Source organism: Lynx canadensis, chromosome D1 (assembly GCF_007474595.2).
Source record: "Lynx canadensis isolate LIC74 chromosome D1, mLynCan4.pri.v2, whole genome shotgun sequence".
NCBI lineage: Eukaryota > Metazoa > Chordata > Mammalia > Carnivora > Felidae > Lynx > Lynx canadensis.
Genome location: NC_044312.2, coordinates 46,273,168 through 46,296,201, shown reverse-complemented (window position 1 = coordinate 46,296,201; position 23,034 = coordinate 46,273,168). Strand labels below are relative to the sequence as shown.

General features: G+C 43.6%; 1 protein-coding gene across 2 annotated transcripts in view; it reads right to left on the bottom strand.

Moving 5' to 3' along the window:
• Window positions 1-23,034, bottom strand: part of ME3 (malic enzyme 3) — a 184,707-nt gene that overhangs the window by 98,279 nt on the left and 63,394 nt on the right. For both annotated transcript variants that reach the window (XM_030332199.1, XM_030332200.1), the window contains exon 2: window positions 1,719-1,852. In XM_030332199.1, the coding sequence (XP_030188059.1) occupies window positions 1,719-1,852 (134 nt within the window). The remainder of the gene's footprint in view (window positions 1-1,718; window positions 1,853-23,034) is intronic.

The following is a 23,034-nucleotide window of genomic DNA, read 5'->3' as shown; positions in this document are numbered from 1 at the left end:
CTATAAATCAGGGTTCTCCTCATGCCCCAGAACCAGTTACTATAAATTTACCAGCATACCATTACCCTTACTGAAAAGAAGCCAGGGAGCTTCCTTAGCATTTCCCTGAGCGCCTGCTGAAATAAGGGACTCTGGGAATGAGTGGGTCAGAGGAGTCGACAGACCATCAGGAGCAAGCCCTGTAGAGCAGCCAGTATCAGGCACGTCCCCTGCTCCCTGAGTCTGGCATGTCTTCCCAGGCATATGAGTAAAGTCTATCTAGCTGAAAAAAACTGGGGACAGGGAAGGATTTAGGACTTTTAATTCTTAGGAAAAAGGATTTCACATTAGACTTTAATTCTTTGTAAATTTAACAAACAGGGGAAGTTCAGATTGTTCAAAGTTAGAGCATGTGTAATGCTGTTGGTTGGATTAATCCTGTACTTTCTGGTTTGGTCTTCAGGGTGACATAGTTAGACTACTGAGTGGAATAAACAAGAAGGAAAGAATATTCGACCTGGGCTGCAGTATGGCCTTGGAGTTAATGGGAGTGATACCCACAGAGTTTACCTGTTCCGGAATAGAGGGAAGGGGGGAAGCAGAGCTTTCATTATTCACTACAATTTAGAAAATATGGACTCTATGGGGGAAGCATGGGAAGACAGGTGCAGGATCTGACATCCTGCTGAGGGGGACAGCCACACCATCAATGACCCAAAGTCTTGGCCATTAAGCTCTACAGATGTATGGGGGGGTCTCTTATCTTCTCCCCAAATTTCTGCCGGAGCCCAGCAAGGCGCCGTATTTATTTTTGCACGCTTTTGCACAGTGCCTATTGTTGTAAGTTACAGTTACTATGTAACTATTCTGAGCACATTACAAATACTAATGCATTTAAGCCTTATCATAACCCTATGAGTTAGATACCACTGGTATGGTACAGATGAGCAATGAACCAGAGGGGCTGAGTAAGTTTTGCTGTTAAGTGATAGAATGAGGATTTGAAGTCAGTCTAATACTAGAGTCTAGTCTTAAAGCCACTGAGCTCTAATGCCTCTTAGCTATGGCACAGCAGAGCAATTAAGAGCAGACTCTGGAGCGAACTGTGTTCAAATCCTGGCTGTACTAATTCACAGCCATGTGACGTGGGAGGTCACCACCTTCTTTAGTAAAAACTGACAAAGCTGACCCTGTGATCCCTCATTTGGCTCTTCGTGTAGTATCCTCACTGGGAGAACCCAGAGGGGAGGCAGGGTTATTAACGGCTCTAACATATGACATCCGAGGTCCCTTCGGAGGTGTCATTGTGCACTTCCCCTCTTCTCCCACACATTCCCCTTACCGTAGGAACCTGGGCCATGTACCACCCTTCTCCCCCTTGCTCCCCTTCTCCCTGTTGAGTGAAATGCCTTCCATGATCCCCAGTGCCATCTGCTGAAGTCCCATCAGTGCTTCTCCGGCTGACTCAGATACCATCACTTCCCAGAGGCCCAACCAGATTCCACTGGTTGGACGTCAGTCTCCCTTCCCAGTTCTCCCAAGACATGTCTACGGTGCCTCTATCATAACAAGACCTGTCCCTCAGGGAGACCACCACCCTGTGGAAGACAGGGCTGGGTCTGGGATGTCTCAGGGCTCTCAGCCTTTCCCTGCTGCAGAGAACCAAGAGAACCTTGTACGGGCCACAAGAAACAGCTCAGCCTGTGGCTCGAGTAGAGAGAGCAGATCTAGGCACTGACTTGTCCAGGTCGCTCTGCTGCCGCTCGTAGTATCTCATGATCCGGAGAAGCTGGACGTCCTGGCTCAGGAAGCAGGGGGGAATCAGGCCATGGATTCCAAGCTGCAGCCTTTCTTCAAGTGTAAAGGCCATCCCCTGGGAAGAACAAGAAAGAAACACACACACATGAAGGGATATGTGTAAAACTACAGAACAGAAAGGTTCCATCCACAGACAGGCAAAAGTCACTGATTCAACAGTGGGCCCTGCATTTGAATCCCACCTCTGCCATTTAAATGACGGGCAATCTTGTGCCAAGTACTTGGATTCTTCTGAGTTTCAGATTCTTCCCGGAAGAATGAGGAAAATATCTACATGGTCAGTTTTTTTGGCTAGTTTTTGTTTTTGTTTTTAAAATGTGTTTTATTTTTTAGAACAATTTTGGATTTACAGAAAAAATGAGAAGACAGTACAGAGAGTTCCCATATATCCCCTCAGCCAATTTCTATTATTAATATCGTCTATCACTTCAATACATTTGTTAGAGCTAAAGAACCTATAGTGACACATTATTATGAAGCAAACGCCATAGTTTTTTCAGGCTTCCTTGAGGTTTTTTTTGTTTTAGAGAGCAAATGAGCAGGGAAGAGGGGCGGGGGGTGGGGCAGAGAGAGCATCTTAAGTAGGCACCATGCTCAACGTGGAGGCTGATGCAGGGCTCAATTCCACAACCCTCGGATCATGACCTGAGTTGGAATCAAGACTCAGGCGCTCAACCAACTGAGCCACAGGTGTCCCATAGCCTTCCTTAGTTTTTACCTATGGCCCTTTCTGTTGTTCTTTTTGCAGGATCCCACACTACATCTAGTGATCATGTCTCCTTAGGCTCCTCTGTCTGACAGTTTATCAGACCTTCCTTGTTTTTGATGACTGAGAGTTTTGAGGAGTACTGGTCATGTATTTCATACAATACCCTTCTATGGAATATGTCTGATGTTTTTTTCATGACTCTACTGGGGTTATGGGTTTTTAGAAGGAAGACACAAAGTGCCATTTTACACATCAGATCAAGATACATACTGTCAACACGATTTATCACTGTTGATATCAACCTTGATCGCGACCCTGATCACCTGGCTGGGTAGTGCTTGTCAGGGTTCTCCACCGTAAAGTGACTTTTTTTGGAATCTTCTGCATGCAAGATTTGTCTCTTCTCCCCATTTATTTATTCAATCATTTATTTATATTAGAATGGACTCATGGGTACTTATTTTATACTTTGGGTTATAATCCAATATTTATTTTGTTGCTCAAATTGTTCCAGCTTTGGCCATTGGGAACTCTTTCAGATGGCTCCTGTGTCCCTTTGACATATTCCCCTAATTCCTTCCTCCTCACTCCCTCTTTCTCTTCCTTCCTTCCTCTCTTTCTCTTTCTCTCTCTTCCTTCCTTCTTTCTTTCTTTTTCTTTTCTTCTCTTTTCTTTCTCTCACTTTCTTCCTGCCTCCCTCCCTCCATCTCTTTCTCTCTCTCTTTCTTTCATCTACTTCTTACTTTCTGGCACAAGATGATCTAGGATCACCTTTTATGTTATAGCCTGCTCCGGTCCTAGAATCAGCCATTGATTCAAGGAGACCTAATTCCTTCTTTGAAACATGGCATTGGAAACCACTACTCAATACATGTGCTACTTACTACTGGGGTTTTATTGTTTCTAGTCCCTCTCAGCTGAAGGAGCAAGGAAATGAATCTATATTAAGCTACACATAACTTCATAGTAATATCTCTAATCCATTACTGCATGGATCATTTTAGCCTCATCACTTTGCTAATCTGTAAATTCTTACTGCACCATTGAGAGACTAAGCTCCCACCACCTGCCACCCATGTACTTAATTACTCAATTCCAGTATACACATTTGGTATCAGAATTGTTAACCCATGCCACCATGGGAAACAACTTAATACACTAGATTATAGTGCTTATAAGCTGTTCCTTTTGCCTTTAGTCTTCCAAACTTCACTTATTTCCACAGCTACTTAGGTCAGCACTTTTCCTTCCACTCCTTCACTGAGGTTGTATCATACATTTATGTATGATATAACACAGTTGTATTCTAATGTTACAGTGTGCATTTGATCCAGTAGCCTATTAAATTATTTGGAAAAAAATCTGGATACATTAAGATCCATTCTTTGTACTGTAAAGTTGTAGGAGTTTTGACAAATGCATAAGGTCTTGAATCCAACATTATGGCATCATGCAAAATAGTCTCACAGCTCTAAATATCCCATGTGTTTTACCTATTCATCCCTCCCTTCCTCCCCCTGGACCTCTGGCAACTACTGATTTTTTTGGCTGTCTGTACAGTTTTATCTTTCCCAGAATGTCATACAACTGGAATCACACAGTATGTAGCCTTTCCAGATTGGCTGATTTCACTTAGCCAGAAGCACATAAGGTTCATCCATCTATTTCTGCGCCTTCCTAACTCATTTCTTCTCATCATGGGAGGACATTCCATGGTCTGGCTGTCCCCTAGTTTCTCCGTTTATCTGTTAATCTTGGTTGCTTCCAGTTTTTGGTGAATATAAATAAAGTTGCTATAAATATTCATGTGCAGGTTTTTGTGCAGACATAAGTTTTCAGATCAATTGAGTAAATACGTAGGAGTGCAAGTGCTAGATCATATGGTAAGGCTATGTTTAGCTTTTTACACAAACTGCCAAACTGTTTTCTAAAGTGGCTGTGCTATTTTGCATTCCCACCGCAGCAATGGAGTTTCTATTGCTCCACATCCTTTCTAGCATTTGGTACTGCCAGTTTTTAAAATTTTAGTCATTGTAATAGAACTGTAATGGCATATTATTGTAGTTTTAATCTGTAACTCTCTATTGACATATTAATGGTGAGCATTTTTTCATATGCTTATTTTCCGTCTGTGTACCTTTTTTGGTGAGGTATCTGCTCAGATTTTTGCCCATTTTTTTGCTTGTTTTCCTTAATGTTAAGTTTGAACAATTCTTTGATCTACGTTTCAATGTAACCCATATCAAAACTCAAATGGCCTCTTTTGCAGAAATAGAAAAGTCAATCCTCAAATTCATATGCAATAGCAAGGGGCCCTGGACAAACAAAACCATTATTTAATTTAATTTCATTTTTAATATGAAATTTATTGTCACATCGATTTCCATACAACACCCAGTGCTCATCCCAACAGGTGCCCTCCTCAATATCCATCACCCACCCTCCCCTCCCTCCCACCCCCCATCAACCCTCAGTTTATTCTCAGTTTTTAAGAGTCTCTTATGGTTTGGCTCTTTCCCTCTCTAACCTTTTTTTTTTTTCCCTTGCCCTCCCCCCATGGTCTTCTGTTAAGTTTCTCAGGATCCACATAAGAGTGAAAACATATGGTATCTGTCTTTCTCTGTATGGCTTATTTCACTTAGCATAACACTCTCCAGTTCCATCCACATTGCTACAAATGGCCACATTTCATACTTTCTCATTGCCAACTAGTATTCCATATGTAAACCACAACTTCTTTACCCATTCATCAGTTGATGGACATTTAGGCTCTTTCCATAATTTGGCTATTGTTGAAAGTGCTGCTATAAACATTGGGGTACAAGTGCCCCTATGCATCAGCACTCCTGTTATCCCTTGGGTAAATTCCTAGCAGTGCTATTGCTGGGTAATAGGGTAGATCTGTTTTTAATTTTTTTAGGAACCTCCATGCTCTTTTCCAGAGTGGCTGTGCCAGTTTGCATTCCCACCAACAGTGCAAGAGGGTTCCTGTTTCTCCACATCCTCTCCACCATCTACAGTCTCCTGATTTGTTCATTTTAGCCACTCTAACTGGTATGAGGTGATATCTCAATGTGGTTTTGATTTGTATTTCCCTGATGAGGAGTGATGTTGAGCATCTTTTCATGTGCCTGTTGGCCATCTGGATGTCTTCTTTAGAGAAGTATCTATTCATGTCTTCTGCCCATTTTTTCACTGGATTATTTGTTTTTTGGGTATTGAGTTTGGTGAGTTCTTTATAGGTTCTGGATACTAGCCCTTTATCCGATATGTTATTTGCAAATATCTTTTCCCATTCCATCGGCTGCCTTTTAGTTTTGTTGATTGTTTCCTTTGCTGTGTAGAAGCTTTTTATCTTCGTGAGGTCCCAATAGTTCATTTTTGCTTTTAATTCCCTTGTCTTTGGAGATGTGTCAAGTAAGAAATTGCTGGACAACAACATGCAGAAGAATGAAACTAGACCACTTTCTTACACCATTCACAAAAATAAACTCAAAATGGATGAAGGACTTATATGTGAGACAGGAAACAAAACCATTATTTTAAGTTTATTTATTTATTTATTTATTTTGAAAGAGAGAGAGAGAGAGAGAGAGAGAGAGTGTGCATGGATGGGGGAGGGGCAAAGAGAGGAGAGAGGCAATCCCAAGCAGGCTCCGTACTGTCAGTACAAAGCCTGACCCGGGGCTCTGTACTCATGAACCATGAAGTCATGATCTGAGCAGAAATCAAGAGTTGAATGCTTAACTGACTGAGCCACCCAGGTGCCCCCAAAAACCATTTTTAAAAAAGAAGATTTTAAAATGTAACACAAAGCTACAATAATCAAAACAGGGTACTAGCCTAAGGATAGATAAATAGATCAACAGAATAGAATCAAGAGTTCAGAAATAAACTCATACATTTACGGCAAATTGCTTTTTGACAAGAATGCTGAGTCCATTCAATGGGGGAAAGAACAGTCTCTTAAAGAGATGTGCTGGGATAACTGGATTTCCACATGCAAAAGAATAAAGTTGGATCCCTACCTCATACTCAATACAAAAATAACAAAAAGTGGATCAATAACCTAAGTATAAGAGCTAAAATCACAAAACTCTTGGAATAAAACACAGGGGTAAACCTTCATGACCTTGGATATAGCTATGAGTTCTTCGATGTGATACTAAAAGCACCAGTAACAAAGGAAAAATTAAGTAAATAGACTTCATTTGAAAACTTTTGTGCAAAAAGGACACTATTAAGAAAGTGAAAAGACAACTTAGAGAATGGGAGAAATATTTGGAAATAACATAAGGCATTTAATATCTAGAATCTATAAATAATTGCTATAACAGAACCAACAAAAAACAACCCAATTGAAAAATGGGCAAATAAATAACTTGAATATACATTGCTCCAAAGAAGATACATAAATGGCCAATAACACATGAAAAATGGTCAGCATCATTAATCATTAGGAAAATACAAATCAAAACTACAATGAAATACCATTTCATACCCACTAGAATGGCTGTAATAACAACAGTAAATGACAAGTGTTGATGAGGCTGCGGAAAAATTAAAACCCTCATACACTGCTGGTACGAATGGAAAGTGTTGCAGCCTCTATGGAAAAATAGTTTAGCAGTTCCTCAAAGCTAAACATAGAATTACCAGATGACCCCAGCAACTCACACCCAGATATATACCCAAAGGAATGGAAAACAAGGACTTGAATAGACACTTGTACACCAACATCCAATGCAGCATTATTCACAATAGCTGAAAGGTGGAATCAACCCAACGTATGAGGAGATAAACAAAATGTATACAGGAACAATGAAGATTTAGTCAAGTGTAAAAAGGAATGAAGTTCTGATACATGCTGCTACGTGGGTGAACCCTGAAAATGACATGCTAAATGAAATAAGCGAGGTATGGAAGGACAAATACAGGATTCCACTTACATGAAATGTCAAAATAGGCAAATTCACAGAGACGGCGTAGATTAAGATTACTAAGGGCTGAGGGGGTAAGTTATTGCTTAAGGGTTACAGAATTTCTGTTTGGGATATGATGAAAAACTTTGGAAATGGACAGTGGTGACGGTTGGACAACTTTGTGAATACACTTGATGCCACTTAATTGTACACTTAAGAATGGTTAAAATGGCAAATTCTGTTATACTTTACCACAACTTTAAAAAAGAATTAATAACATATTATACCCTAAACCATTAAGATGTACACTTTACACGGGTGAATTATAACTCAGTAAAGCTGTCTTAAAAGAATTCTTTGTGTGTTTTGGATCCAAATCTTGTATCAGACATGTATTTTATAACTATGTCTCTGAGTATGTGGCTGGTCTTTTCATTCTCTTACCAGAGTCTTTCACAAACAAGCTTTTTCTGGTTTGGGCGCGGGCAGGGAGATGGGGAACAAGTGGGACGTCACGGAATCTGCTCCCTGGCCTGTTAAGCCCTCTGGAGACAGCGTCTGCTGGCCGAAGTTCAGGGACTGTTCTCTAAGGGACACTGGGAGACACGGGGACCACAGCTGCCCTACCTTTATCCCAACATGATAGAGTGCCACCCACGGTGTGAAGAAGACCTTTTCTGTGTAGAGCTCGGGCGGCACAGCCTAGAAGCTCCTGGCTTTCTCATGAAGGGTCCTGGGAGTGACGACAGTAGCGAGCTCCTGAGTGGCTGCCACGGGTGGAGGACATCAACAAGGAAGGGAGCAGAATCTCCACGGGGGTTTTGTAGGGGACTGAGAGCAGTTTTTAATTAATTAATTAGTTAATTGCTTATTCTGTCAGTGTGGCCACCATCGTATTCGAGGCTGATGGCACCTGGAGCAACTCTGGTTAAGCCCTGCATCCACAATGAGCCCCAGGTAGTGCAATGTTCCTCCCACAAGTGGGGAAGGCTGTGCGTGGTAAGCGGGAGCTAGATTGTTCCCAGGGCAGTCTAGCTGCCCCCAGAGCCCCTGAACACCAGAGCTCCCCGCATTGCCCTGCCAGCTGAAAAATACCTCCTCTACTACGATTATTACAAGCTCTGTTAGAGAGAGTTCAGTAATGACGGAGATGCAAGCCCGCATGCTGATCGTCCACACGTTAGGATTGTTGCCATCATCAGCTCCAAGAAAGGGGGTCTCATAAATACCCAATCTTACCTTATCCTTACAACCACACTGTGCGGAGGTTTTACAACCTCTACTAGACGAGGTTCTACAACCTTTCTAGAGGAGATGGCTAACCAAGAGAGGTTATATCATGCTCTGGAAGTTGCCCAGCTGCGGCCTCTATTTCATTGCTTCTTAACCAGGATGCATCTTACAATCAGTGAGCACATTTGGTGCCAATCATTTCTTCATGATTTCATTGACTAGCAGCAAGTGACAGAACCAAGATGTGATCACAGGCTTCATGCGTTGCCATTAGTGTATTTCCCTACCAGGGCCTTGGTGGACAGGCCTCAGAAAATGTGAGTTGGGATACAGGTGGTGGCAGAGAAGTGGAAAGAAAGAAAGAAAAATAAAGAAGTGAATAAAAGTTAGACTCCTTGGTTACTCCCAATTTTCTCTTTGTTTTTGTTTTGTAATCTCTAAAACCATGAATACTGGGCTCCTCCAGTGTTTTTAAAAAGCAATAAAGACATCTCAGCTTAGTGAAAATCCTGAAGAGTTGTTCCCCCCCTGTCCGATGTGCTGGAGGTGTAAGAAAGTTCTATCCTAAGATAGGCTCCACTGTGTTTGACAGTATGACTCACAAAGAATTCTCAAAGTACTGTTCACACATAAAATTCCACACTTTTTCTTCATCAAAGCCCAAAGTCACCAGTTCATAAATCCCCTGTGCTGGCCACCGGCTTTGCAAGCTGGTGCAACACTGAGGTCCCCGATCATTTTGCAGGAAACCGCCCACCCTGGACACTGAGCACTTTCACCAAACACCATTAGGCAGGAGACTGTTCACTGGCTTGGTAAAGACTGTGATCGTCTCTTCTTGGCCCCGGGGATCGCAGGGAGGCCCAGGCCTTGAATTATGACATCATCTTTGCTAATGACCGCTGTGGCTTTTAATAATAGTCCTCTTCTCTCTACAAGGCTAAGTGTTTCTCTTGGCTGATTGCCACCAACTTCTTTTGTATTTGAGGGAAAAATTATGACTGTTTAGCAACTGGTAATTTCAGGGATTAAAAAAATACTTCTAGAAGCTTCTTTTCATCCTGAAGCTAATGTGAAGGCAACTTCAGATTTACAAGTTTGTAAATCAGAAATTCAGGCACGTTAGCTGTATGATGGCCTCCAAAATAGGATTAGCGCAAGATGATTCTCTAGCACATAGCAGAGAAGTATTTGAATTTATATTTCTCCAAAAAATAAATAAAATTTGCTAATTGACACTCAAGACTCTTGATCTGTATGTCAAAAAGTCATATAGTTCCCATAAGGTATACCAGGAATCCTGAGGTAAAAGTAGGGCTTGTACAACATGGAGGAGTTCACAGTGGGGCCCTTATTCATTTTTACCACGTTGAGAAATTATAGTCTCTGTGTGCCTGGTTAAATAAGAGTTATGCATTGTATTATCTAGTTGTAACAAAGCCCTCAAAATAGAACAAGTGGCTTTTGAAAAATGGCTGACTCTCTTCGTTATAGTTCAACCTCATACCCTTGTGGTATTCAGCCCACATGAGTAGGGACCTACAGTTACAGTTAATGTTTTTACTGTTACAGAGCCACTGCTCTGACCACTCCCTCAGCCAAGTGTACCTCCCAGCTCTGGCTTCTCTCAGGGCATCTCTGGACCTTGCCAAGATCCAATGACCGAGGAGTTAATGTCTGGCAGAGTGGGTGGCCTCAAGACCCTATTCTAGAACTAAAGGCCTGGGACTGTTTTGATTGGTCAGTGCCTAGCTGTACCAGTGTTAATCTCTTAACTGTCACCCCCAACTTTACTTAGTTTATCATCTTCTCCGAATGATCTCTAGCCCAGCTACTGAACTCTGCCTATGGGCTCAGCATAGCCTAAGTTCTCAGGACAAAACTTTCTGACTTCAGAGAGAAGATGTGTGAATAGATCCCATCATCAAATGGCAGGGCTCAGGGGCAGCAAGCCCCTCAGGCTGTGCCCCTGACCCAGCCTCCTGCTGTTCAGAGATCCAAGCTTCCCAGTGCTCGGTGCCTTGTGACTTAGCTTCTCTGAGGGCAGGCCTCCCCAACCCACTTGGTGACCTGCCTGGTGCCTCTGGATCCAGAGCCTTGCTGGACACTTGACAATTTCTTCTCATTCATTCCACATGCATTTATGAGTTCCTACTTTGTGCCAGGACTACCACGTTAGACACTGGGGAGTTCGAAAGGAAAGAGGTGTTGGTTGCCGCCATCCTGAGTCTATTAGAGGAGTCACATGGATTAACATATAATGGAGATTCTGAGCAAGCCATGCCCTGATCTCTTTCACCTGTTGTGGGATTCAATGAAATAATGCCTGTAAAATGCTCAGCACAGGTCCCGGCACATAGGAGGTGCTCTGTGAGTGTTAGCTGTTCCCTATTATCATTACTATTGTGTCCATGGGACAGGGTGCACACAAGACCTCACTGGCAGATGCTGGAGATAAGCCCTAAAGCGTGGTCAGGAGCTAGTCTGGCAGAAGGGGCTGGAGGAGTAGGGGCTGGAGTGATGTCACCACATCGAGTGTAACTGCCCATCCATGGCTGTGCAAGGCTCCTGCCTTGGTTGCTCTGTGCATCCTCCCCACACCCCGACGGGCACACTCTTTCTGCCGCCATGCACTGACTCACATCTGTACCCTGCCCGCTATGCTTTGACAGCTTCCCTCCTCCATTTCCCAATCCACAGTCCAGGGCCCCTCCTCCAGGAGGCTGTCCCTGACACCCCATTTCACACATCTCTCCCCCTTCCCTCAGAGTCATTGTCATACAGTTTAGCAATGAAATGTATTTTTTGTTTGGTTTCTTCAGCATTAATTACTAGGTAATAAACTCAGGGTGGTAAAAAGCAGACACTTCAAAGCAGCTCACGTGGGGCTACAGCACAGCAGTATCATCATCAGTAACAGCAGCAACCATTAGCTTTTATTGAGCACCTGCTGGGCTGTGTCAGGCACTGAGACAGGCACTTTCTACCTGTCATCTCCAATCATCACAGCAACCCTGGGTTAACAATCGTATGATTAGTATCCCCATTTATAGACTAGGAGACTGAGGCCAGAGGGGTAAGTTAATTTGCCCAAAGTCACACAGTGAGTTGATGGAAGAAGCAGGAGTAGAACCCAGGTCCGTATGTTTCCAGTATTCACACTCTTGAAGCAAGGCAAGTGCTCCTGAGAGTTAACAGTTTCAACAGGTTGTGGATTGAGCTGGCTTTTATTTCAGGGGAGATGAAATTATTCTGCTTCTCCAAATAGAGCCAGTGACCTTAACAGTTCAGCTACTGCTGAGTGGACCTCTGTGTCAACACTGGGCCAGTCAGCCTGTCTGTAAGCAGGTGCGCTTGTACCCGTGCAATCATGTACTCAGCTCATGACACACATGCAGCCCTGTTTCCTCTGACCAGTATAACTATGGAAGAAGGACAGCAGACACACGTGTAAAGGGATTCCGTTCCACCATCATTACATCACGCTTGAAGCGGACTGCATATGCCATAACCCACTTCCTCCGTCCGTTCACTGCAGTAGCTGGGACAGAGCTGTGTGCCACCAGCTCCCAAAAGGTACAGTTGAAGCTGATTAGCTGCTAGAGGACTGGAAGGCGTTTCCTCCTCCTTTTGCATAGTACTTCATGACTCTATCCGTTTGGGATTTTTATAAGTTAGGGTGACATGGACTGCTATAGGTAGGAAGTGGGGTGACTGAGGCTGCCATTCTCTCACTGAATCCCAGGTTTGTGAAGGGCCCCTGAGCAAGTTCCTGGGATGGATATTTGGGGGTCTTAGAAACACAGGCATCAGGAAGTCTTCACAGACACAGACCTGAGAATGGCCTTCCCCCCAGACACACTTCTGGGATCAGTGCAAAATCACAGATCCAGAAACAGACTGTAAATTCCCGAAAGTGGAGGATATGCTGTTCATTATGCCCAGAGCTAACCTTAACCCAGTTTTGGGCTCCAAGACTGGGCTTTGGTGCTGTGGGTTGCAAATGTATGGAAAAGTTCCTGTTCTACTGAGAAATACAATCCCGTTTTCCTTCCATGGCATAAGGCCCCCCACACAGAGGTGCTGTGCTCATGCAGCCAGTGTGGGGGAGTGGGAAGGGAGCTTCAGGCCAAGGGCCTACATCAGTTCCTCCACTTTCAGGCTGTGGGACTCCAGGGAACTTACTTCACCTCTCTGAGTCTGCTGCCTTCACTGGGTGACTGTGTCAGTCAAATGAGAACATGGATGTTGAGATTTCATTAATTCAAAAAAGTGTCAGAAAGGCTAAAAAAAAAAAAAAAAAGACTGGGACTGTTGTTGTTTCAAATTCCTCTGGATTCAGGATTAGAAGCTACTTAGCAACTGCCCTGGATGGCATTTATTTCCTTTCTTGTCTCTTTTCCCTTCAAGGCAGTAAGTTCCTTGAGGGCAGGGATTAGGACTATATGAGCTGTGTGCCCTTTTGGTCCAGCATGCCTTGCATATTTCTACTGCTTTATTATTTCTGGAATGGTCTCAGATGGTTCATGGCATCTGGTCCTAGATTGGGCAGGTGTTATATCACCAGGTATAAAAGAGATTGAGGCTCTGACAGGTCAATGACATGCTGAGGGCACGTGGCTAATACACGCTATTCAAGAGCATGTGAGAATAATGGCCATTTCAATTGTCTTGCCATCAGAAGACTGGTTTTTGAGGAGTTGTTGGATAAGGACCAACATGCAAGGGAAATGGAAGAATCTGCTCCTGAAATACTTGGCAACTTTAGGATTTTGTCCTAACTCAACAAGGGGAGAGGGGTAGATAGTTGGAAGGCTTATGAATCATTCTCTTGGCAAAATTCTCTGTGGCAGTTTGAATGCCTCATGACCCTTTCTTCCCAAGAGACCATTATTTAAAATTTAAATAATATTGTTCTTGGCACACTGATGGCCCTCTTACTCAGCTGACCCTCAACAGAGTAGCAGCAGAGGAAGGTGACGAACAGGGGACCGGCTGAGGACAAGGGAGGACCGCTTCCTTCCTCCAACAATACAAGAGCTCTTTGACAGGCCCAGCCTGGGAGGATTGGGTCAAAAAGTGAACCATGACCAGGAAAAATCAAACAAACAGGCGCATTTGGGAGGGTCTCTGAATAGGCATTGTACACATATGCCTAGTGCGTGCGGATGAGTGGGTGGGACAGCCAGTACTGCACGTGAACCTTCCCAAGGCAAGTTCATCCAACAGGGCAACTGTCCAGCAGGTCACTGTTAACCTGTTCGAGCCCTGAGGGCAACCAAATCCTCCTCCTCCTGGGCCTCAGCCTCAACTCTGCCCACTGATCAGATGAACCAGGAAGGAGGTCATTTGTCCTGGAGACAGATGACTGATGTGGCACACAGGAGATCAGAGTAACCCGTCTCCTCTGTCATTAGGCAGCAGGAGTTCTAGGCCCAGAGTCATTCTGCATTGACTTTTAACAACTGTTTATATTTAACTGCATCTTTGGATTTTACAAAGCAGTTTTATTTCCTTTGCTGTGTTTGACAATCCCCCCAAACAAAAAGAATATCCCTATGACAGTGGTTCCAAACTGTGCTACCCCTTAGAACCACCTAGGGAGCTTTAAATGCCCAGATCACAACCCATACCCATCAAGTCAGAATTCTTGGGATGGACGCCTGGATGAGGAGTTTCTAAACAGCCACAGGCTGTCCCAAGGTACAGTAAAGACCAGTTCCCTATAAGGCAGGCTATGAAAGTGTTATGCCCATCTTGCAGATGGTAACGCTAAGGCTAAGACAATGAAATGATTTCCTTAAAATCGAAGCCCCAGCAATTTGCAGAAATGGGACTTGAACTTTGAATTCCATTTCAAATTGTTGGTTCATTAATTTTTTACATAATCATTCATTTAACAAGTATGCTTTGAGGATCAGCCACATACTAGGCATCCGACATACAGTGAGGGACCAAATATATATGTCCTCTGCCTCCATGGGATTTCAGTTTAGTGATCTATTCATTCAAACCAGTGTCCTTTACACCATTTTATATTTTGGAATTAATTTGGAATTATGCAGACTAATCTAGTGCCTGGCAGGCTGGGGTGCTCAGCAAAATAACACTGGTGGTGTTTTTTGCTTAGAGTTCAGGTACAGACTTGCCCATGAGAGGCCATGGAGAAGGGAGATCAGGCTTCGAAGTCACTGGCCCTGTATTCAAACTGTGGCTCTGTCCCCAACAGCTGTGTGATCCTGGACAGCTTTCTTAACCTCTCTGATCCTCAGTTTCCTCATCTATGGAATGAAGATAGCAATACCCATTTCCAAAGACTGCTGTGAGGACTAATGGAACCCCCTGCATGGTGTGCCCAGCTCGTTGAGGCACTCAGTAAACAGAGCTGTCTCCGGGTCCTTACTAGATGCTGAGCATGGCAAAGAATGCAAGACTTCATGGATATCATGTTCCTGAGAGGTACAGCAGCCTAGAGTGTCCTTAGAATTTCTCATCCAAGGGGCCCGTGGGTGCTCAGTTGGTTAAGCATCCAACTCTTGGTTTTGGCTCAGGTCATGATCTCATGGTTTGTAGGTTCAAGCCCCACATCGGGCTCTGCGCTGATGGCACGGAGCCTACTTGGGATTCTGTCTCCCTCTCTCTCTGCCCCTCCCCTGCTCGCTCTCTATCTATCTCTCTCTCAAAAATAAACAAATAAGCATTAAAAAAAAAGAATTTCTCATCCTGTTTATTGTGCCCTCTCTTACCTCTATCCTCAGTCCAGTGTATTTATCTTCCTTGGTACTCACATTTGGGACACCATTTACCTGGGGGTTAAGAGTATGTCCCTGATAAATTTTAACTAGTAGTGACAACCTGATGGAAATCTAAAATTAATGAGAGAAAGTCAAAGGGGACTGGACTGAAAGTTAAAAGTTCAAGTACCAGGAATGCTTTCTGAACTGTATTTCCATTTTTAAATTAGATTTATATTAAAAGAAAGGGAAAGGAAATGTAGAACCGTAAGCCTGTGAGTTTATTCGTACCCAGTACTTTGCTTTGCTAATCGACATTGAACTGGTTCTTTCTTCCCTCATGAGACAGAATCTAACTTTTTCACCTCATTAATTTCAAAGTCTTCTAGAAGAGTTCTCATTTCATAAACATTATCAGCTCTGGGACCTATAAGTTTCGGTATAGGTTTGTATTTAATCAAACAGCTCTTTCCACTGATGATTTCCTGTAAGGGCACTGGGATTCCTGCACATGTAACACAGCTGTTCTGGAGTGACACTGTCTACTCTGAAGGAAAACTCACAGGGTAACCTCCCCTCCAAATGTCCTGAAATAAACAACTCTGTGCCCAGGGCTATATTTAGTGACATTTAGCCACCAGGCTCTTCTAAGACCTACTTCATGCTGTGTTAAGTAAAATCAATATTCAAAGTCTCATTTAGGGGCCCCTGGGTGGCTCAGTGGGTTAAGTGTCTGACTCTTGTTTCGGCTCTCACAGTTTCGTGAGTTCAAGTCCCACGTTGGGCTCTGTGCTGACAGTGCAGAGCCTGCTTGGGATTCCCTCTCTCCACCCCTCCCCTGCTCTCTCTCTTTCTCTCAAATTAAATAAACATTAAAAAAAAATAAAATAAAGCCTCCTTTAAATGACTTACTAATAGCTTGCTGATCATTGAATGATTGGGTCATTACTAAATATCCTGGAAATTTTAATTTGCATTTACAGATGAATATTCAGTTTGTAAGTTAGTCTACTAAGGGCTAGGCTTGTGTAGTTGTTGAAAGAATCAGCACACTATTTCAATTTTATCCTTCTACAATACCCTCTGAAGTAAAGTATCTGCCCCAAATTATACGGTTAATAAGGTATAGAGCTGGAATACGAACCCAGGCCTGTGTGCCACTGAAGCTCATACTGGCAATCACTATTTTGCTCACACTGCTTTGCACTGCATTCTTTGCTGTGATTTTGCACATTCTACAACGACCTCGGTCAGCCACATTAAAGACGAGGCTCAAGCAGTCTATGCAAGTGAGTGTTCCCAAGCTTTTACCTTTAATACCTTCTCTAGAGACAAAAGTAGGACACATGCAGCACCATTTCAGTGTTCTTTCTACAAAGGTGCAGGGAATGACAAGGATTGGGAATAGAAATGAAATGCTCTCCCCAGGAGAGCAAAATAGAGCAGTGTCTGTCAGACTCAGACTCTGGCTGTGAAATCAATTTACTAGGGTAAAACTGACATTAAAAAAATGTTTTTTTAACGTTTATTCATTTTTGAGAGATGGAGAGAGACAGAGCATGAGTAGGGGAGGGGCAGAGAGAGAGGTAGACAGAATCCAAAGTAGGCTCCAGGCTCTCTGATCTGTCAGCACAGAGCCCAATGCAGGGCTGAACCCATGGACCATGAGATCATGACCTGAGACGAAGTTGGACACTAAACCGACACCCAGGCACCCTGGGAACAACTGACATTTTAAAAAATGATGGAATTGAATAGAAAATATAGGGTTGCATCAGTTTAGTGAGGGTGAGTACTGTTTGGCTCACTGTTTATTTAATTGCCTGTGTGAGTGGTGCACACAGGGTAGTGTGTATCCATGGGCGCTGGTTTGTGATGGAAAGTGCCTGTTTAACTGCAGGTGTGGCTGGAACGGTTGAGAAACAATGTAACACAGGATGGTGATTACCAGTGGTGGACTTAGACAGCTGCTTGAATCCCAGCTCTGACCCTTACAAGATACATGGCCTAGGTACATTACCTAAAAGTTTCAGGTTCCCCCCCTTTAAGTCGGGGATGGTAACAGTACCTATTTCATAATGTGTCCTGTGCAACAGGGTGTCTGCCGTTTAGTAAGGACTTACTAAACCAAACGCCAGCTATCGTTACGTTAAATACAGCGCTTTGGGTGATAAGCTGGTGGCAAGCAAGGGTAATGCTTTGCATCATGTCGCCAGAATCATTTAAATTCCAGACGTGTGTATCCATCTGCTCCCTGGGCATCACCACCTACATGTCTCATAGGCCTGTCAAACACCACATGCTCCAAACCAAACTCATCTTTCTTGCCAGAACTCCATCTTGCACTCTCTCCTCAACAACGGAACTCCAGAGAAAGTCCATTAGCCCAGGAGAAACTCCAGAGGCATCCTGTATTCCTTACAACCCAACCCATATATGCAGTCATTGCTAAATTCAGATGGAGTTTTATCTCCTAAATGGTTCTAATTTTTCCTCTCTTGTCCAAGTGCCTCATTCTCATCCTCTTGATCTCTTCAGTGTCTCCCTGGTCTCTAATAAACCGATGGTTCTTCAACAGCTGGACTCTGGTCTTCCCTACTCTCACCCAAGCTGTCATTGTCCTGCCCCTGGACAGGCACTTTTAGAACTTCTGCCAGACATTTTCCAAAAACCAAATTAGATAATTTCACTTCCTAACCTAAAACATCTTTATTAAAGCCTACAAGGCTTTTCATAAGCTGTGTTTCATTTCTGGCTTCATCTCTTGCCAGCCTCCATGGGTAGCCTTCAATACAGCAAACTAGATCATTCCTAGCAAACTGGGCATTTTCATGCCTCTGTGTGTGTATATGCTGGTTCCTCTGCAGAGAGCACCCTTCTGTGTCTGTCTGCCAATCACAAAAGTGCACTGAAGGATGAAAGGTTGAAGGACTTACACTTATAATTAAGGTCTCTGAGTCTCTAAGTTCACTGTACATCAGGAGTGCCTGGGTTGCTGGCTAGAAATTCAAGTCCTAGGCCTGTACCATTAAATGTTGATTACAGAGAGTCTGGGCTTTTCTTTCACCTGCACAAGTTCTAATTCACAACACACAGATTCAGGAGGAAAGGTGAGGGTATTGTCCTTGGAAATTATCTCAATAGAGATTCATTTAGGACAATTGCTTAATTAAGGAGGATGGGTGGGTGGATGCTGACTTATTAGTAAAGGTACATCTTTTTTTTTTTTTGAAGTTTATTTATTTATTCTGAGAGAGACAGAGTGAGAGGGGAGGGGCAGAGAGAGAGGGGGACAGAGAATCCCAAGCAGGTTCCATGCCACCAGCGGCAGAGCCTGATGCAGGGCACAAACTCACAAAACTGCGAGATCATGACTTGAGCCAAAACCAAGAGCCAGACGCTTAACCAACTGAGCCAGGCACCCAGTAAAGATACAGCTTTTTAAATGAGCAGCAATGACAAAAAGGAAAAATACTGCTATTTAATATAATTCTTTATTAACGTTACTGCCTTAAAGTATGAAGACTGCATAGCACAAAAGCACAATGATAGTACTCATCATCATACACTGTCGTAGCAAGATCTCTCTTTGTCCTTAGTGGAAAATCCTAATGAGAGTCCTGGCACTGGGTAGGTTTATAATAGAAAGAGAACATCAGCTCCCATGCCTATGGAGAAGACGAAAGCCAAGTTGTTTCTATTCAGTTTGAAACAAAGGGATTTCTCTGTTATTTTCCCATTTAAAAAAAAAAAAAGGACAGAACAGAAGCTTTAAGTTTAGTATCTGGGCTTTTGGGACAATTAAACCTTGGTGAGAAACCAGGATCAGAGGCTGGCTTTTTATAAGGAACAAATCTCCAAAGTATTTTTATGGCTGAAAGTTAATGCAAACCAGATAACCCAAGGCTTACAGATAAGGACCTTAGAATACTTTTCTCATTGCTGTCTCTGTTGAGATGTCCAGCATTTGGCCCACTCTTCTCACACAAACTAGTTGTCATTCATTCATTCATTCATTCAGCACATACTGTATGACATGCACAATTCTAGATACGGGTTTAAAGAGAGATGAAAAAGCCTGAATCTTATGTTCCAGTAGGGGAAATTAACACAGAAGATACAAGACAAAGTGATTTGTCACTCATTCAAACAACGTTACAAAACAAGTCAACAACATTCATTTGACAAAAATTTGTTGAGTGCACAAGGCAGTGTGCTAGGCTGGGGATACAGCTGTGAAAAAGAGAAGCTCATGTGCCAGCAGGGAAGACAATAAATAAATGATTATCTAAGGAATCCTTTCATGATAAGAAATACTACAGAGCATGCGGAGAAAGAGGATCTCTTTTGCATTGTTGGTGAAAATGCAAGCTGGTCCAGTCACTCTGGAAAATAGTATGGAGATTCCTCAAAAAACTAAAAATAGAACTACCCTACAACCCAGTAATTGCACTACTAGGCATTTATCCAAGGGACATAGGTGTGCTGTTTTGAAGGGACTCATGCACCCCCATGTTTATAGCAGCACTATCAACAATAGCCAAAGTATGGAAAGAGCCAAAATGTCCATTGACAGATGAATGGATAAAGATGATGTGGTATATATATATATATATATATATATATATATATACACACACACAATGGAGTATTACTCGGCAATAAAAAAGAATGAAATCTTGCCATTTGCAACTATGTGGATCGAACTGGAGGGTATTACACTAAGTGAAATTAGTCAGAGAAAGGCAAATATCATATGACTTCACTCATATGAGGACTTTAAGACACAGAACAGATGAACACAAGGGAAGGGAAGCAAAAATAATATAAAAACAGGGAGGGGGACAAAACATAAGATACTCTTAAATATGGAGAACAAACAGAAGGTTGCTGGAGGGGTTGTGGGAGGGGGGATGGGCTAAATGGATAAGGGGCACTAAAGAATCTACTCCTGAAATCATTGTTGCACTATATGCTAACTAATTTGGATGTAAATTAAAAAAAATAAAAAATAAAATTAAAAAAAAGAACACACACACACAGAACTACTACAGAGCAGATGCAGAGGATGCTATGACAGCAAGGGAGGAACCAGGATCCCTGATGTGGTTTCCTTTGGAGGGAGGAGGTGATCGGGAAAGCCATCCCTAAGGAAGCAATATTTAAGATGAGATATGAAAGATAAATAAAGAGTTAATCAGGCCAGGCGTCAAGGCAGAGTTGAGCAGAGAAAAGACAAACACACTAAGTGGAGAAGAAACAGCATGTTCAAAGACTCTGAAAGAGGAATGAACACAGGCTGAACCAAGATCGTGCAGCAGGTGGGTGACTTTGCTAAGGACTTGTTTTCAGCCACAGCGCAATGGGAAAACCCAGAAAGGTTTGAAAGAGAAGAGACATAATTCACTTTGCAGTTTTTTCGCAAATGATCACTTTGGCTACAGTGAGGATTTTTGGAGGGGACTAAGAATGTGTTAGTAACTTGGAAGATCCCTGCAATAATCTAGGTAAAATGTAATGGCAGGTTGGACTAGAATGGTGGGGTGCCGATGGAGAGAGCTGGAAGGATGAGATGTCTGGAGGAAAGAGATGCACAGGAGCTGGTGATGGACAAGATTTGGGGTTGAGTGAGAGGCAGGGGTCAAGGATAATTGCCAACAGAACTGAGTAGATGACTGTGATGGTGTCCCTGAAGTGGGATGCCAAAGAGTGAGGACCAGGATACTTGTGGGGAGGGGATGGAAGGAAAGGAGCACATCTCAAATTGCACTTTGTACCCCCTGAGCCTGATAGCCTGTGAGACAGCCACCTGTAGATGTCAAGTGGGCAACTGGGCATCTGTAAATCTGGGTCATAGAGAGAGGGCTAGAGAATGAACCTGAAGCAAACAGGTGGTAATTGAGACTCCATGGAGAGACTTTAGAATGCAGAAGAGCCTAGGCAGGAGCCTGAAGACACTTCAGCATGTGAAAGCTGGATAAAGGAGGATAAAGTGCTAGAGGAAGGTGAGAAGGGACAGAAACTGAGAGGCAGAAGGGGAACGAGAAATTGGGTTGTCACAAGATGGCCAAAGAGGAGCATTTCTGGAAGGAAGGAGGGAGTCTGAGAAACTGAGAGGCAGAAGGGGAACGAGAAATTGGGTTGTCACAAGATGGCCAAAGAGGAGCATTTCTGGAAGGAAGGAGGGAGTCGTCAACACTGCTGAATTTCTCTGAAAGGTCAGGTAACATGAGGACTGAAAACTGTCTGCTGGATTCAGCAAAGAGGAGGTCCCCTGTAAGCCAGTGAAGGTCTGCTCCAGAAAGACTAGGGTAGTTGGAAGAGAGAGCAGGAGGCGAGAAAACAAACAGCAAACACACACAACTCTCCAAAAGTTTGGCTACCAAAGGCAAGTGGCTTAAGGTGGAGAGGCTTGAGCATGTTAAAATGCTAATGGGAAGGGTTGCTCAGGAAGGGAGAGGATGGGAGCCAGAGCCCAGGTGGAGGGACTGGTCCTGGACAGAGGAGGCCCCCTCAGCTGCTGGAACAAGAGGGAGAGAGGCACGGCCACGTGGAGGTGCAGTGCTCTTACATGCACCATGCGGAAATCATCTGCGGGGAAGGAGGGTTGGTGATGTCAGAGTGGAGAGGTTTCCAAAGAGAGGTTGTGGAGAGTGTGAGAGCAAGGTGATCAGAGAAACAATGACATCACTGGGCTCCATTCAGACTGATGATCGTAAATTTATGTATGACCCCTTTCCTCTGTTGCACGTTTTCCTCTAACACGGCTTGACCACCTGCCACAGGCATGGAGAAAGCGAGCTCCGGGTTTATCCAGGGTTGTGACTTCTCTCAAAAGAGTGCAATGAAAGATAAAGGTGCACAAAATCTGGGGCACTGACAGGAGGGGCAGGAATGGCGGATCATGAACTCCAAGCAGGACTGGATTAGGTTGGTGGCCAGGAGTGATGACCGGGACACAGAGGTGCACAGGAGACAGGAGACTTGGAGAGTTCAGAGGGCTGCCCAACCATGCAGTGTCTCTGGCCGGGGTGTGTGGTTAGAATCACCAATTTCTATGATTCTAGGATTTCTGTGATTCACACAGAGGAATTTCGCCCAGTGCCAAGGTCCAGGGTGTGACTCTGGGAGTCGCTGCGGGGGAATGTGGAGGAAAAGTTTTCCAGCTGGGAGAGGCCAGGGCGTTGGAGGAGCCAGCCGTACCGATGCTGGAGCCATCCAAGATGATGGCAGGGCTGGGGAAAGTCTGTAAGCTGGTGCCAAAGTCCTCAAGGAATGAAAGGTGGTAAGGGACGGCGATGAAAAGGAGAAAAGGTCAGTATCTCTCAACAGCACAACTCTTAAGAAAAGGAGCAGAGAAGCAGACCTGCTTGCTGTGGAAGCTATTTGTTTAAAAAAGAGGATGGGCGAAGGCAGCTTTAAAATAAAAGGGAACAAATAAAAGGGTACCTACCTGTGTCCTGACTTGGAGAGTTGAGGAGTGCAAAATCAAGTGTGAGAGGGGTTAACAAGAAGTCATCTCAGGGTGAGAGTTATAGATGTTACTAGATAGAGCTGGAGAGAATGTTCTGGAAGGGACTGAAGATATAAGGGAAGGGTGTTTTTCCCATAACCCAAGTGGAAGGGTATGGAGCAGGGA